Source organism: Scleropages formosus, chromosome 8 (assembly GCF_900964775.1).
Source record: "Scleropages formosus chromosome 8, fSclFor1.1, whole genome shotgun sequence".
Lineage (NCBI taxonomy): Eukaryota > Metazoa > Chordata > Actinopteri > Osteoglossiformes > Osteoglossidae > Scleropages > Scleropages formosus.
This window is the reverse complement of record NC_041813.1, coordinates 14,006,432-14,021,627: the sequence shown is the minus strand read 5'-3', so window position 1 is coordinate 14,021,627 and position 15,196 is coordinate 14,006,432. Positions and strand designations below refer to the sequence as shown.

At 41.7% G+C, this 15,196-nt stretch overlaps 2 protein-coding genes and 1 long non-coding RNA gene across 6 annotated transcripts in view; 2 read left to right on the top strand and 1 right to left on the bottom strand.

Moving 5' to 3' along the window:
* The window catches only part of LOC108935837 (probable leucine--tRNA ligase, mitochondrial), a 39,230-nt gene extending 35,622 nt beyond the window's left edge, over window positions 1–3,608 (top strand). The window contains exons 20-22 of the mRNA XM_018754741.2: window positions 173–284; window positions 1,396–1,523; window positions 2,167–3,608. Coding sequence (XP_018610257.2) covers window positions 173–284; window positions 1,396–1,523; window positions 2,167–2,346 — 420 coding nt within the window. The 3' untranslated portion in view covers window positions 2,347–3,608. The remainder of the gene's footprint in view (window positions 1–172; window positions 285–1,395; window positions 1,524–2,166) is intronic.
* LOC108935839 (uncharacterized) lies at window positions 61–7,826 on the bottom strand. 2 transcript variants are annotated; one of them, XR_001966237.1, is made up of 4 exons: window positions 7,742–7,826; window positions 6,816–7,003; window positions 1,374–1,501; window positions 61–298 (listed from the first exon to the last, which is right to left on the bottom strand). It is a non-coding gene; the product is annotated as an uncharacterized LOC108935839 (long non-coding RNA). The 2 variants fall into 2 exon arrangements; XR_001966236.1 differs by having other exon boundaries at window positions 1,374–1,487; window positions 7,742–7,825.
* Window positions 7,827–7,834: 8 nt separating this feature from the next.
* The window catches only part of LOC108935838 (probable leucine--tRNA ligase, mitochondrial), a 36,211-nt gene continuing 28,849 nt past the window's right edge, over window positions 7,835–15,196 (top strand). For 2 of the 3 annotated variants that reach the window (XM_018754744.2, XM_018754742.2), the window contains exons 1-6: window positions 7,835–8,006; window positions 8,878–8,990; window positions 9,401–9,633; window positions 11,568–11,699; window positions 13,049–13,140; window positions 14,406–14,466. In XM_018754744.2, the coding sequence (XP_018610260.1) occupies window positions 9,406–9,633; window positions 11,568–11,699; window positions 13,049–13,140; window positions 14,406–14,466 (513 nt within the window). In that variant the 5' untranslated portion in view covers window positions 7,835–8,006; window positions 8,878–8,990; window positions 9,401–9,405. The remainder of the gene's footprint in view (window positions 8,007–8,877; window positions 8,991–9,400; window positions 9,634–11,567; window positions 11,700–13,048; window positions 13,141–14,405; window positions 14,467–15,196) is intronic. The other variant, XM_018754743.2, reaches the window with a different exon arrangement.

Genomic DNA, 15,196 nt, shown 5'->3' with positions numbered 1-15,196 from the left:
TAAGTGGTAGCAGAGAATTAGGCAACACCATTTGCTGTTCATTGTCTCACTGAAGGTGGGTTGTGGTGTTTAGTAAAGTTTAGTTTTTAGTAAAGAATTTGTCGTAAAAATTTTCACTGCTCCTGGGAACTGCTTGTGACTTCTTGTTTTGTGCCCAAAATTGATGTACCAGCAAAGCTCCCCTCGTGTGGTACTGCACAGCATGGAGTTTGAAGAGGCTCTGGCTGTGCTCTGTGTGATGACGGCCCCCATGGCACCCCACTTGGCATCAGAACTCTGGGCAGGTGAGGTGCTCTGTCTGAAGCAAAGCAGAAGTGGAAGTAAATGGTGTTATGGTTTTTGGGGTGCTGTGTGCCAAATGGCCCCATGTTCACAGGAAACAGCACAGTTGCCACACTGCTACACCAAGAGTTTACCAGCTGAGGATATATTTACCATATTACTCTGTTATAGACTTTAAACAAGTCACTAGGGCTGAAAATCCATCTGTGGAAAATATGTTTTTCTGTTGGGTTTGAATAATCTGAGTTTTAGAATCTTTTATTTATTTCAAGTGTGGGCTGTTTTTATGTGTGTGTACGTACATGGCCCCAGCCTTCTCTTCTCTGAGGCTGCTGCTCGATACTGTTTTTTTTCACCAAAGGGGCTCCAAGTGCTCAGTGTTTCTAAGAAGTAAGCTACTTCAAAGCTTACTGACACAAAATATTCATACTGGTGCAAACGTGTGCATAGGTGTGCCTGTACAGGTGGTCCTCAAACACATGCAGCTAACGTCAACCCAGATTTATGGTAATCATCTCATGAAAAATTTACTATTTTCAAGCTTTGACATTTGGTTTTGATGTGTAATGTTGACTGCTACATTTGCTATATGATAACATAGCCTAGGTTCTGCCATTGAGGCACCATATTTATTATTGACTCAGTGTGTCTCAGTGTTTCTGTTTTATTTACAGAACTTTTAGTTTGTGATTCCATTCAAGTCCCTTTGCAAACCAATATTTCACTATTCTGGTGCTGCATAAAAGAAAAAGTAAAAGGAAATGCATTTAGAAATTAAATTGAAAATAATAGTGCAACACGAAAATATACTACTGGAGAATAATTATTATTCTATATTTACAGGAAACCTATTATAGCATTAACTTATGTTAATTGTTCATATAGCTTATGGTTCATCTCATTTAGAGTAGGAGGATTTGCAACATTAGCGATGATGGAATATAACTCTGTTGTAAGTCAAGGACTGCCTGCATATATTTTACATATACTTTACATGTGAATACACTACGTATGTATGCCTGTGTGTACATATTTTTGCATATGGCTATTTGTGTATGTGTTCACCTGTGTTTCCCTTTGTGTGTACTGACCTTTGATCTCCATGTTTTCCAGGCCTGTCCTGCATGCAGAACCCCTTAAGTGCGCTGCTATCTGTAAGGGGTGATGTTCTCCAGCAGCCCTGGCCCAGCGTGGACCCCGAGTACCTGCAAACACCAGACTTTGTGGACATGTCAGTCTGGGTGAGTACCCCCCTATGCCTGCTGAGGGTAAAAACTCATCACATGTTGTTAATACTACATGTTCTTACTACATACTGTAACCACTTGTTGATAGAACCATATGTTGATCACATTACATGTGCAGTATACCCTGTTTGTACTACACACAATTACACAAACTGTTATGTACTTATAAACTGTCATAGAATCATATGTTCAACATTTTTTTTTTTTTTTAACATCTTGAATGTAGTTCTGCTACAACAGGTGTTAGTCCCATACGGACATAAACATCTAGCTTTTCAAAAAGCCCCCCCATAAGTACAGATCCACACATATTATTGGAGGGAAAGCTCAATTAACTAAGGATGCCTGATAGTTTATGCTTTTCCCTGTATTCAGATTTATAGATAGGTTCTTCAACTCATACAAAGGAACATGTATACGTGTCCAGATCAAAGCATATGGAGAAGTGTTCTTTGCTTTCATGTACAGTCAAAGTAATAAACAAAGCCAAAAAGGGGTTTTTACATTAAAACTGAGATTGTACAACCTTCTTGTTTCTTGTTACTCATCACTGTGCTGTGGATGCATTTTTAGGAAACTGATGTATGGACATTCATCTCCTGAGCTCTGCTGCCCCTATTCTTTATGCCTCATACAGATAAACAACCAGGCCTGTGGGGTGGTGAGTGTACCTAGGCAGGTGGCCCAGGATGTGGATCAGGTGCAGAGGCTGGTCCTAGAGAGCCCGCTGGGCCTCCAGCACCTTGCTACCAGTACTATCAAGAAGGCTATCCTCTCTCCCAGGACAACCCTTATTAACTTCCTGGTGGAAGACTGACATCACAGACCAGTCTTCCTTTACAGTGCTCAGTGGTGGAGCCAGCTGTCCATTCCCAAGACCAGAGGACTGAGTCATTAGGCTGATGTGAAAAATTCTGTTGCCTTCTGACTTTTGTTAACCACTTGTCCTGATCAGGATCATGGCAATCTGGAGCATATCCTGGTATCATTTGGTGCAAAGCTGGGGGCAATATACCCTATCTTTAAATAAAAAAAAAAAACAAAAAAAAAAAACAATGTAGGACATGTTTCCCTTCAGTTCCGTTGGTGTGAAAACTCAGCCTGCTTCAAAGTGAATGGTATAGACTGCTGCTTGTTGGTTTATGGAAGTGATCCATCCATCCTGGTGGAAAACTGATGGACCCATTGACCTTCAGACTGCTTTTTAGATAGTCTAGCTGTCATATTCTAATCTACAGCGTTGATGCATTCAGGGGTGACAAAGCTTAACTTTTTGACATTTGCTCCTGTGATCCAAAATCAAGAGTGAGACTGGTTTCTTAATAAAATTCAAGAATAAGAGGTAAGGCTGCTTTGCTTTACTTTGATTAAAAGTGAAATACTTTCCTGACACAAGGAGTGAAAAGTGACCTGAAAACAGCTGTTCATTATCAAAAACCTGAAAATGTTTCCAGAATTCCAACACAGTGGTGAGCAGTTAATGGAAGCATTACAGTTAGAGGTGATGAAGGGGCAATTACATATGATTGCACATTATCTTCCACACCAAGGAAATTACATGAAAACAATACTTTGATCAGTTTTTTCTCTTTATATATGGAGTCTGAAAGCAAAAAAGCTGACCTGAGAATTGCTTTTATTTAATATCAAAAATAACAAAATTATAGATACTTCACAGTGCTGTATATTGTGTAAGTAAATTGGATTTTTTAAATACCTGTTCTGTGTAAACTTTTTGGTCTCAAACTTTGGAGTCACATACCCACTATCAGTTGTGACGTCCAACACAACCTTTAATACTCTGTACATCCATTTTTAGGTCTTATGAGGGGCTCCATGTTTTTACAAAAAAATTAAAGCCAAATACAGTAACACCCGGAAATGATCACGTGAAAGTAAAGCAATTAGAAAAGCTGAAATGCCAGTGAACACTGGAAAAGCAAACACTGAAGTTTCTTTAATGTTTTTTTATACCTACACCCACACACATTCTCTCGGTCCTCCTCCTATCTCTCTTATAAATACATTTACATTTATTTATTTAGCAGATGCTTTTTTCCACAGCGACGTGCATCTCAGCAAAAATACAAATTTGTGTAATATTTTAAGAGAAAGAGACATAGTTGCAGACATGTAACTGTTCAGTAAACCTAGTTTGTTACTTTCCACTTCATGTACCGATGCTCATCGATCAAGTAGATGCAGGATAGATGAATCCTGATAACCTTCCTACAATTTTTTTTTTTTAATGTGTTACACAAGCATTTACATACAATGCATGAGTAGTGGTGGTGTAAAGGCTTATCTGGGGATGATCATAAAGTTTCGGTGCACGAACATATACACCATACATAAAAAACTGTAATAACATTATTATTATCTCTTGCTATGTCTCTCTTTTATAAATACTGTAGTTACTTTATTGTTATTATTATCATTACATTGTATTATCATTGGGGACGCGACGGCGTGGCGGGCTTGGCCTGGTCCCGCTCTCTGGGGTGCCTTGAGATAGACTGGCATCATGTCCTGGCTATGTCCTCTCCCCCTCCAGCCTTGTGCCCTGTGTTGCCTGGTTAGGCTCTGGTTCACTGCGGAACGTGCTCTTTTGGACAGTGTGTGTGGATTATTATTACTGTATTGTTATATTAAAGACGTTTTAGTGTATCCGGAAGTGTTTCTTTAATGTATTTTATGCATAGAAAGGTGAACTATACACTAAGACAAACATTTTGCTAACAGACGTTAGACACAAACCTCACCTAATTGTTCCAACTTACATAGAAATCCGACAAAGACAGACTGAGGAACGGACCTCATTCGTAATCCGGGGACTGCCTGTATTGTTAGCCAGCTGAGGAAGTAGCTGTGCAGACTCACAGGAAAGGCAGCAAGACCAGACTGCATCAGTCCAAGGGTACTGAAGGTGTGTGTATATCAACTCCGGTGTATTGCTGTGTATGTTCCACCCGACCGTGTTCAAGGGACAGCTGGTAGCATAGTGGTTAGCACAGCATAGTTATAGCTGCAGCATTTGTACCCAAAGATTGCAGGTTGAAATCCCACCTCTGATTGTAGTACCCTTGAATATGGTAATTACCCTAAATTGCACCAGTAAAAAGCAGTGGTGGGCCATGCATTTCATACCTAGGCATTCAGTGGTGTCCTACCCGAATTAATCCACTTCTTAATACCATCATTATGACGCCACAGCTATAGAAACCATCAGTATTATACAGAAACGCAGAGTATAACAGGGCATTACATCACAGAGACAGGTATCTCATGCAGCAAGAATGAATGCCATTACTAAAGCAAGAAACCCAGTTAACATAATTCAACAAGTCTCCTTTCACTGCAGCCACAACTGCGCCACATACATCATCTCTAGAAGAAGCATCAATATTAACCTAATAAAATGACAAAAAATACAGTCCACCCCGGGTTTTCCGTGCATTTTTTATTTTGTACCTTTTGAGTTCTCCGACCATGGAAACCCCGGGGATTTGAAATTAAGGCAAATTGTGTATTTTTGTGCAAATTCTACAGGAAAGAAAACGCAAAAGCATAAATGGTTCTTGAAGAAGCTTACCAACTTTATATTTTAGCTTGTGCAGTTCACTACAGATGCGGTTTGCTAGCTCTGACTAGTACGCTCTCTGACCATCCAATCAAAGGACGTGAAAATGCCAATGTTATTGTACGCCTGCTAGATGGCCCCGGTGTCGCCAACTCGAAATCTGATTGGTTTAAAGCAAGTTTCATTGCCATTTATTTTAAGCTACAGGCGCCCGCACTGTTGATTCTGAAGGCCTCTAGGCAGATTTATTTGACCCTGGCAACACATCCATCCATCCATCTTCCTCCGCTTTTATCCGGGGCCGGGTCGCGGGGGCAGCAGTCCGAGCAGAGTACTCCAGACCTCCCTCTCCCCGCACACCTCCTCCAGTTCCTCTGGGGGAACCCCAAGGCGTTCCCAGGCCAGCCGGGAGACATAGTCTCTCCAACGTGTCCTGGGTCTGCCCCGAGGCCTCCTCCCAGTGGGACAAGCCCGGAGCACCTCCCCAGGGAGGCGTCCAGGAGGCATCCGAAACAGATGCCCGAGCCACCTCAACTGGCTCCTCTCGATGCGGAGGAGCAGCGGCTCTACTCCGAGCTCCTCCAGGGTGACTGAGCTCCTCACCCTCCTGGCAACACATGATGGCTGAAATATGATTGGATAAAAGCTCTAACATAAATATACACTACTAGAAGCAGCGCAACCAAGAGAAAAGCTATGAAATGAAGAGAATAGACTATTGGGAATAATTTAATACACATTCATGGAAAAAATATATTAAAACGTAAATCAGTGATTCTGATAGTGTTTAGGCCAGCAGAGAAGGCCTTGCTGGCCCTGACGGTTTGCCACTGGTAATTTTTACCCAGCTGTATAAATGGGTAATTGTAGATATCTTAATATTGTAAGTCACTTTGGAGAAAAGTGTCAGCTAAATGAATAAATGTGAATGTTAAAGTCCTAAAAATGTGGAAAACACCTTTCTTGGTACCTGTCCCCAAAAAAGGTTGGCCAACAGACCTGAATGCCTACTAGCAACTAGCTCTGACTTCATATATAATGAAACCTCCCTAATGGGACCCTCTCTTTGACTACCAGCAGCACACTGGAATGGAAGATGCCATCATCTACCTGCTCAACAGAGCTTACTGGACTAGGCAGGCTGTACTGTGAGGATCATGTACCTTGATTTCTCCAGTGCATTCAACACTATACAGCCTAGGCTGTTATGAGAGAAGCCTTAGTTCATGCAGGTGCACTCATCCAGTTCGTTCTGGATTTTGGACAGCCTAACTGGCAGACCACAGTTCATCAGGCTGCCTATCTGTGTGTCAGAGATGGCCAAGTGCAGCATGAGGGTCCATCAAGGGACAGTTCTTCCTGTTCACCTTTGACTTTACAACACAGAGTAGTGTCTTTGGCAGAAGTCTTGGATGACCTAGCAATTTTGGGATTTATCAGGGATGGGCAGGAGGACAGGAACCTGGTAAAGGACTTTGTTTGCTGGTGCAATCCAGCTGCAGCTCAACACTGCAAAAAATTAAGGAGCTGGTAGTGGACTTTGGGAGGCCCAAGGGTTTACTGTGCCTGGTAAGGACTGATGAAGTTGAGGTCGAGGTATTGGGGACATATAAATACCTGGGGGTGCATCTTTACAACAGGGGAAAATGAAAATGCAACAGTGAGGGACACCAGTCCTATAAAAGAAAGGACAGAGTTACTTTTACCTTCTGAGATGGTCAGGTACTTTGCAGTGTGCAGGACTCTGTAGATGTTCTACCAATCAGCTGTTTCTGGTGTAATCTTTTGTACAGTGGGATGCAGGGGTAGTAGCATCACCACAGCAGATGCTAAGAGACTCAGCGAGTTAATCAGGAAGGCTGGCTGAGTCCTGGGAGTGAAGCTGGACTCCCTGCTGGAGGTCACAAAGAGATGGATTGAATAAATTCCAGCCCATTATGGACAATGACTCACACCCTCTACAGGTCACAATAGTAAAACACACTCTCAGTAACATGCTGTTCCGGTTGTGATATTCCAAGGAGCTACCAGTGATCATTTCTATTTATGAGTTTTATGTATCTATGTGTATACATTGTTTATTGCCACAGAACAACATTCAATATATGAGAGACAACCGTGTAAACAAAGAACTGAGCTAACGGCAGTAATCACTGTCCTTTTCTGTTTCTGTTTCATGTTATGGAGTAAAAAAAACTGAGTGTAGGTTAAGGTAAGTGGCAGGAAGCTGCAGGATCTTAGTCAGATCTCAGGGGCTGTGGTGCACAGAAAAATGAAACACAACAAACCTTTTGACTTATGTTTTAATTTCTTTTAACTTAATAAGGGACATTATTCTTATGCCAGATGGTGGTCCTAATCGAGAGAAGCTTTAAAGCTTCCAAGAAACAAAAAAAGTAAATGGTGTTATTTTCAACAGCTTAAGTTTATTTAAATTCAAAAAAGGAAATATATATAGGTACATCGTTGCAAATTTGTCCGTATAAGTCACTGGACAAACACATCAGCTAAGGATGGTAATAAAGAAGATTATTGTAATTATAGAATATAGAATCAATTGGTGTTTTACCATTCCATATCTTTTATAAAATAAGTATTCGAGTGCTTGGAAATTATATTCGAACTAATTTACCTGTATTGTTGGTCTATGAGTGGCGTCCACACGCGATACCCGCCCCGTGTCTCTTCGTTTGGCCGCTCCTGTCTCTGTGACAGAGACCAATAAAGTTTGATTTGAACAAGATGGCGACGCCCACGAAAGTTGAACAGTATGAGCTTTGCGAACGTCTTAGCGAGTCTGAATTCTCTGTACAGATTTCTCTGGAAGTATGTTAAACACAGTTGCGGTTACGAATTAAAATCAGATCTTAACCAGAAGGATTCTGCATCTGAAAACTGTAAGTTCCCTGGTCAATTCGATCATTCAAGAAAACTCAGTCAGTCACTCAGTCAGTCAGTGTGTCACTGAGTGGCACAGTCAGTTCGTTCGGCGTAAGTCGGTAGATGAAATTCGAGCATTTCCCCAGTTTGTTTCTCGTTCTGTGACAGCGCGGACAACATAATTGTGTTCCCTTTTCTAATGCGACAAAATATTCTTATCTAATACAACATGATGGTGTCCCAGCACGTGCCGTGGTGAGGCTATGTGAATCAGCCGGCATCTGATCATAATTGTGATATCTAGTTTTCTGGCTGGCTGTGTGTGTTCTCCGAAGGTACAATCTGGTGGATTTGGTGTTTAAGGTACTCTTTCAAAACAGAGTCGAAGTGAGGATCATGTCATGTCATGTCATGTCAGATGGAAAGTGTACTGGCATCTAATGACAATTAATTACATTATTTAACAGAACAGTTTTACAACAACCATTATGGAATAGACTTTGGTTAAAATACAAGAACATATTAGCTGACTTCACATATGTTCTGTTGAGATAGTGGATAAAGATCATCATTATGATGATGGTGAGCCATAGTGACAGTGCAGTGTGTCTGTGCTGTAACTGTGATGAAAGTCCTGTCCACAAGATGCAGAGCTGACTGCAGTCCACCAGTCTTGGTGCGTAGCAGTGTGACTAAATACAAAAGTATTAACTAATGTGATTTTATATTCCATATGTATTGAACAACCTGATTTACAGCATTATTCTCGCGCAGCGACTTTTACCATGTTGAAGTCCAGGATTTGGTTGATGCTCAAATCCTGGTTCTTTGGAGATGCCATAACCAGACCTGGAGACTTGCCTTTACAACCTTTATTCATTCTTCCAGATTGACCCTGCTTTCATGTAACCCTTCCATCCTTAATCAAGAAGTCCCAAAACACATCAGGCTCATCTGTGCTGTTAATACCATCTTCTTGCTGGACTCTTTGCCTCATTGAGGTATCCACCTTTCACCCTTCTTCACCAGCCCTTTAACCACATTTTATGAACTTTGAACTTTTTGAGCCCCAGCTTCTGGGATATCCTGGAGAAACACAGAATAATTCAAAATAATATTATAGCGTAGTATAAAGTATAAACGAAAGAGCACACCGTAATGATCCATGGTCATGGGGGGAAAAAAAATCTGGTGATAAACTAATTAAGGGATTCTCAAAGGTTTATTTTCAGATTGGGTTGAGATTAGTAATAGGGGTTAATTAAAGGTTAAGTAAAACATTAGCTGTAAGAGTAGTAAGAACAGAAAATCCTGTTGATAGTGGATGATGGGCCTTAAATTACTGACAGCTAGTGAATCGGTCATATCTTTTGGCTCACATGACATGTACTGACACTGAACTGTTCCCCAGGAGCCATGCAGCTGGAGGTATATCGGCTACTCTCGTGTCACTTGCGGCTGGCTTGGTCCCTCCAGCACAGAGATACTGCCCTGGCACTGCCCTGTGCTGTGGTTGCCTACCGGTCCATCTACAGTGAAACAGGCGTGTGGGAGAGGGAGTACAAGGTGGAGACGCGGCGCAGGGTAGAGTGCTGCTGGAGGCCTCGCATCAAGGAGCTGATGTGCAGAGAGCCTGAGGGGCTGGTATGTCTTTTTATGTGTTTCTGTAGTTTTTTCAGTACCTCCTGGGCAAGGGTTTGTACCTCGGGGGCGCAGTGGGTTTGATCGGGTCCTGCTCTCCGGTGGGTCTGGGGTTCGAGTCCCGCTTGGGGTGCCTTGTGACCGACTGGCGTCCGGTCCTGGGTGTGTCCCCCTCCAGCCTTACGCCCTGTGTTGCAGGGTTATGCTCCGGCTCCCCACGGCCCTGTATGGGACAAGCGGTTTTAGATGATGTCAGACCTCCTGGACACATTTTTGAGGAAAATACTTTGTGGGGACCTTTCTCTAGGTAAAATGCCTTTATTTTGAATAAAGAGAGTTTATTGATGGATTCCTGTAGTCCATTCACTAGAATTGTATACACCGTTTGCCTGTTACCCCTTATTCTCCTTATTCTTTAGATGTGTTTTCTGAGCTTTCTTCAGATGGGGTTACATTTCATGGACTGAGTCACATAAGTGAACAGTGTGCGAAGAGAGAACCACACACACACACATTGGCTGAAACTTCCTATCCCAAGTGGGATCACGGCGACCCGGAGCCTAACCCGGCAACACAGGGCGGAAGGCTGGACTGGGAGGGGACAAAGAGAGAACCAGAGAGTCCAAATTGTTTCAGTTGCTTAATAGTTAGAAAACAATTGTTATGTGTGCACAAAGCATGACTGTTCCATGTCCCTTCTTTATAAGTCCAAGAAAGTCACATCAATAGAAAATGTCAATATTAATTTATAAATTACATTTATTTCTCTAAACTGTGACAAAAAAATAGTCATCTCCCAGTTTGTAGACATTTGTTCTGCAAAGCTCTATTCAAATTCATGCTTATTTAGAATCAGAATCAGAACGAGCTTTATTGCCAAGTATGTTCGCACATACAAGGAATTTGTCTTGGTGACAGGAACTACGACAGCACAGACAGAATGACAGTGACAAGACGGGTGAGAAGATAGAGTATGTGAGCAAGGGATAAAAAATATTTAAAAAATATAAAGTACCCAATATACAAAAATAGTCACTAGATACAAATGCAAGGCAGTGTGAGTAAGAGATATGTGATAAATAGTTCTAAATATAAATAGCATTATGTATTGCACGGTTTACTCTCTAGGGGAGAGATTTAGGTGTTCATGAGGTAGATGGCCTGAGGAAAGAAACTTTTCTTATGCCTGGCTGTCCTGGTGCTCAGTGCTCTGTAGCGCTGGCCAGATGGCAAGGGTTCGAAGAGGAAGTGGCCTGGATGCGAGGGGTCTAGAATGATTTTGCTAGCCCTTTTACTGACTCTGGACGAGTGCAGTTCTTGGAGAGCCGGGGGGGATGTGCCAATGATTCTTCCAGCAGTCCGAACTATCCGCTGCAGTCTTCTGATGTCTGACTTCGTAGCTGAGCCGAACCAGACAGTTATAGAGGTGCAGAGGACGGACTCAATGACTGCGGAGTAGAATTGCATCAGTAGCTCCTGTGGCAGGTTGAACTTCCTCAGCTGGCGAAGGAAGTACAACCTCTGCTGGGCCTTCTTCACAATGGAGTCTATGTGAGGCTCCCACTTCAGGTCCTGTGAGATGGTGGTGCCCAGGAACCTGAATGACTCCACTGTTGCCACAGTGTTGTTCATGATGGTGAGTGGGGATAATGCTGAGGTGTTTCTCCTGAAGTCTACGATCATCTCCACTGTTTTGAGCGTGTTCAGCTCCAGGTTGTATTTATTCACAGTGTATAGCTGTCTTGCCCAAAGCGGACTGAATTGTCCATGAATTCTCAGTGTAGCATTGCACTTCTTAGCATTTACTATATCTGGCTATGTAAATAGGTACATAGAAAAATTTTACTCTGAATTAAAGCATTGGGTGACCAAGGTAAATGTCTGAATGTTATGTTTTGAATTCTTTCATTGTAGCTCCCTTTGGCTTTTTTACTCAGGGTTCTCAGAGGAAGAAATTTTATGTGTTGGCCATGTTCCCGTACCCCTCGGGCCAACTTCACATGGGCCACATGAGAGTGTACACCATCTGTGATGCCATTGCACACTTCCACAGGATGAAAGGTCACCAGGTAGGTAGTAAAAGGCATTCTGTGAACATTGAACTCTGGAGACCAACAGAAAGTCTTCAAAAATAGAAAAATAATAAAACTCTCCAAAAATAGGGTTAGAATGTTAGCTACAGGCAGCCCCGGGTTACGAACGTCCAACTTACGTACAACACGTAGTTACAAACCATCCTCCGTAAAGCCTATTGTGAATTAAAAATTCAAGCTGCACAGAATGATTCATAATAACAAACAGTTGCTACTTTGCGACACCCATCATAACATTGTGCGTCTGCAGCGGTTCGTCGGCTCGTGGGCAGAGAGCGTGAGCCTGAGGTAAGACAATGACTTCATTCTTTTCAGTCGGACCACGTTGCTGTTAGTAGTGTTTTGTGTGTTACTGTATTTGTCTTTAATTTTGTTGTTTTTGCCCTCGTAATCATGGCACCAAAGTGTAAATGTGATGCAAGTGATATTGATGCATCAAAGAAAAGAAAAAAATGATCACGATTGAAACTAAAATGGAAATAATAAAGCGATTGGATAAATGTGAACCGCCAGCTGACACTGGAAAAATAAACAAAGTTTTTTTTTAAATGTTTTTATACCCACACACACACACATTTTCTTTCTCTCCTCCACCTCCTCTCTCGCTCTCATAAGTACTGTTGTAACACTTATTATTATATCTTTCTGTGTCTCTTGATTATAAATACTGTAGTTACATTTATTATTATTATTATTGTTATTACATTGTATTATTATTATTACTGTGTTGTTTTATTAAGGATGTTTTAGTGTAGCTGGAAGTGTTTCCTTAATGTTTTTTATGCATAGAAAAGTATATGATATACTAAGACAAACATTTGACTTGCTGACGTCAGACACAAACCTTACCTAACTGTTCCAACTCACGTCAAAATCCGAATTAAAGACACTGAGGAATGTAACTTGTTCGTAATCCGGGGACCGCCTGCATTTCAACATGATATATATTGAGGAAGGGTGTGCAAGCCCTGATTCCTACCAATCAATAATAATTTCCGTTTGCACATGCCCTTCACCTGCTCTATGGGCATTTCACCTGTCAAGACTTGAGCAATTTCAAGTGCTCATCCCGATAAAAGGACTCTGTCCTTTTGTTCACTGGACTTCTTGTTATATAAGTATATCACAACCAGGCTGGAATGTCTTTGGCCACCACTAGTGCCAATGGATAAACACACAAACAGGTGTGTGAACGGGCTGAGAATGGTAGGAATGGATGGATTCTTCATATATATATATTATATATATATATGTGTGTGTGTGTGTGTGTGTGTGTGTGTGTGTGTGTGTGTGTGTGTGTTTATAACAGGGTGGTTTCCTTGCAGGTGCTGAATCCCATGGGCTGGGATGCATTTGGGCTCCCTGCGGAGAACGCCGCCATTGAGAGAGGACTCGACCCGGATGAATGGACCAGAAGGTATCATTGATCAAATAGCTGCCGTGGTAAACACCAGTGAACAAATGTTATAATTCAGTTCAGTATGACCAATTAATATTATAGTTGGAGTATTCATTATGATTAATTTTTTCTTTGATTTATGCTGTTACCCAAAGAAATATGTCTGTGCAATCCATCAGGCCTTCATTTGCACACTTGGGAAGGGTACTTTGCATTAGATCACAGCTGGATTTCATTTCCAATTTTTACAAATAGCTGTGTATATCTTTTATACCAAAGCCTCTCATGAACAACTGATGTAGTAATATTTATGTGTAAGCTACAGTGAAGTCGAGTAGACTGACCATATCCCATGCACTGTTGTTCTAATGGAGAATATGAAAAATTTGCTCTCTCCATTTCTGCCACTTCCTCTTTACACCCTCTTAGCTGTTCTTCACTTGCTACTTATTGTTGACAGTGTTGTGTTTAACAAGCAGCCCACTCATCCACACAGTTTTTGTAGCTACGGGTGTGTGTGCAGGCACATATGTGATATGTATTTGTTGTCAAACTCAGTCTCTGGAGAACTAGTCTCTCTGTGGCTTTCTGCTCCAATCACTTAGTACTTCTTAGTGGTCAGATTCATCCTTACTGGCTCCAGGGAGATTGTAGAAGTAAAGGTGCTAAAATGCAGCTACTTGAGTTATGCAGCTGCTGTTCTTATGGTGGAGAGAAACAAACAAACAAACTGCACTTAAGAATCAGAAAGTTTGTTTGTGTACCTTATTCCCAGAATAAGATAATAAGATAATATCTAGAATAAGAAAGATTGTTTGTGTACCTTGTTCTTAAAGAAAAAAAATTTGGTAGGAGGTCATCACGAGTAATCTATCCTGTGTTTTATGCACCTACTCGATCATTGAACATCGGTGCATCAAGGGGATAGTACCAAACTGGGTTTACTTAAGAGTCACATGTCTGCAGCCATGTATCTTTTTCTTAATGTAATGCACAAATTGTATTTTTGCTGAGATGTTTGTTGCTTTGGAGGAAAGCGTCTGCTAAATGAATAAATGTAAATGTGCTGAAAAAGGCCTATACAAGTAACAGTGGGGACACAGGCTAAGAATTAGCACGGAGGACCACTTGTTGTGTTTAGGGTATGAATGTCCTGTAAGTATGCAAGTTCTTTCAGGCTGTAAGGATCATCGTCTCAATTGTCTCTTCCCTGTGCTCTGTACCAGTCATTCTCTTCCCTTTTGCTCCTTTCCCTCTCTGATTCCCTTCATCTCTCCTGACAGGAACATCCAGTCCATGAAAGAACAGCTGAATGGCCTGGGACTGTGCTTTAACTGGGACCGTGTGAGTGAGCTGCACTCCTGTCTGCTGTGTATTTATTTCAGAGCAAGAGGCACAGTCCATGGAGCCATCACCATGCATTGTGAAAGCCTTGCTCTGGATCACACTCTTGATTTAGTGCTTTGAACAGACTGCTGCCTATTATTTACTTCAGTAAAATACAATTGTGTATAAATGGATAAATAACTAGGTAGTTTAGGGTACAAACCTAAAAATGTAAGATGGATAAAGGTGTCTGCTAAATAATAATCATTCATGCTTCTTTTATTCCCATAAAATGAAATGGGATTACACACACACACATTGACTGAAACCGCTTGTCCCAAGCAGGGTCGCGGCGAACCAGAGCCTAACTTGGCAACATAAGGCGCAAGGCCAGAGGGGGGAGGGGACATACCCAGGATGGGACTCCAGTCTGTCGCAAGGCACCCCAAGCAGGACTTGGACCCCAGACCTGCCAGAGAGCAGGACCCAGCGAAGCCCGCTGCGCCACCGTGCCCCATATTAAATGGGATTATATTCCATGGAATAATGATTTTGTGGTAAAACTAGGGACACACGGGGTTTACATAACTTTCAAGCAGCACTGTAGTATACACTTGAATTTAGCTTACTTTGAAATGTTTTACATCACAGCAGCTTTATCTGTCAAACACAGTGACATGTCACACATCAAGAGTAAAAACTGATAAATGCAGAAAAAAAGTGAATAACACAAAATCCAGTGCTTTTC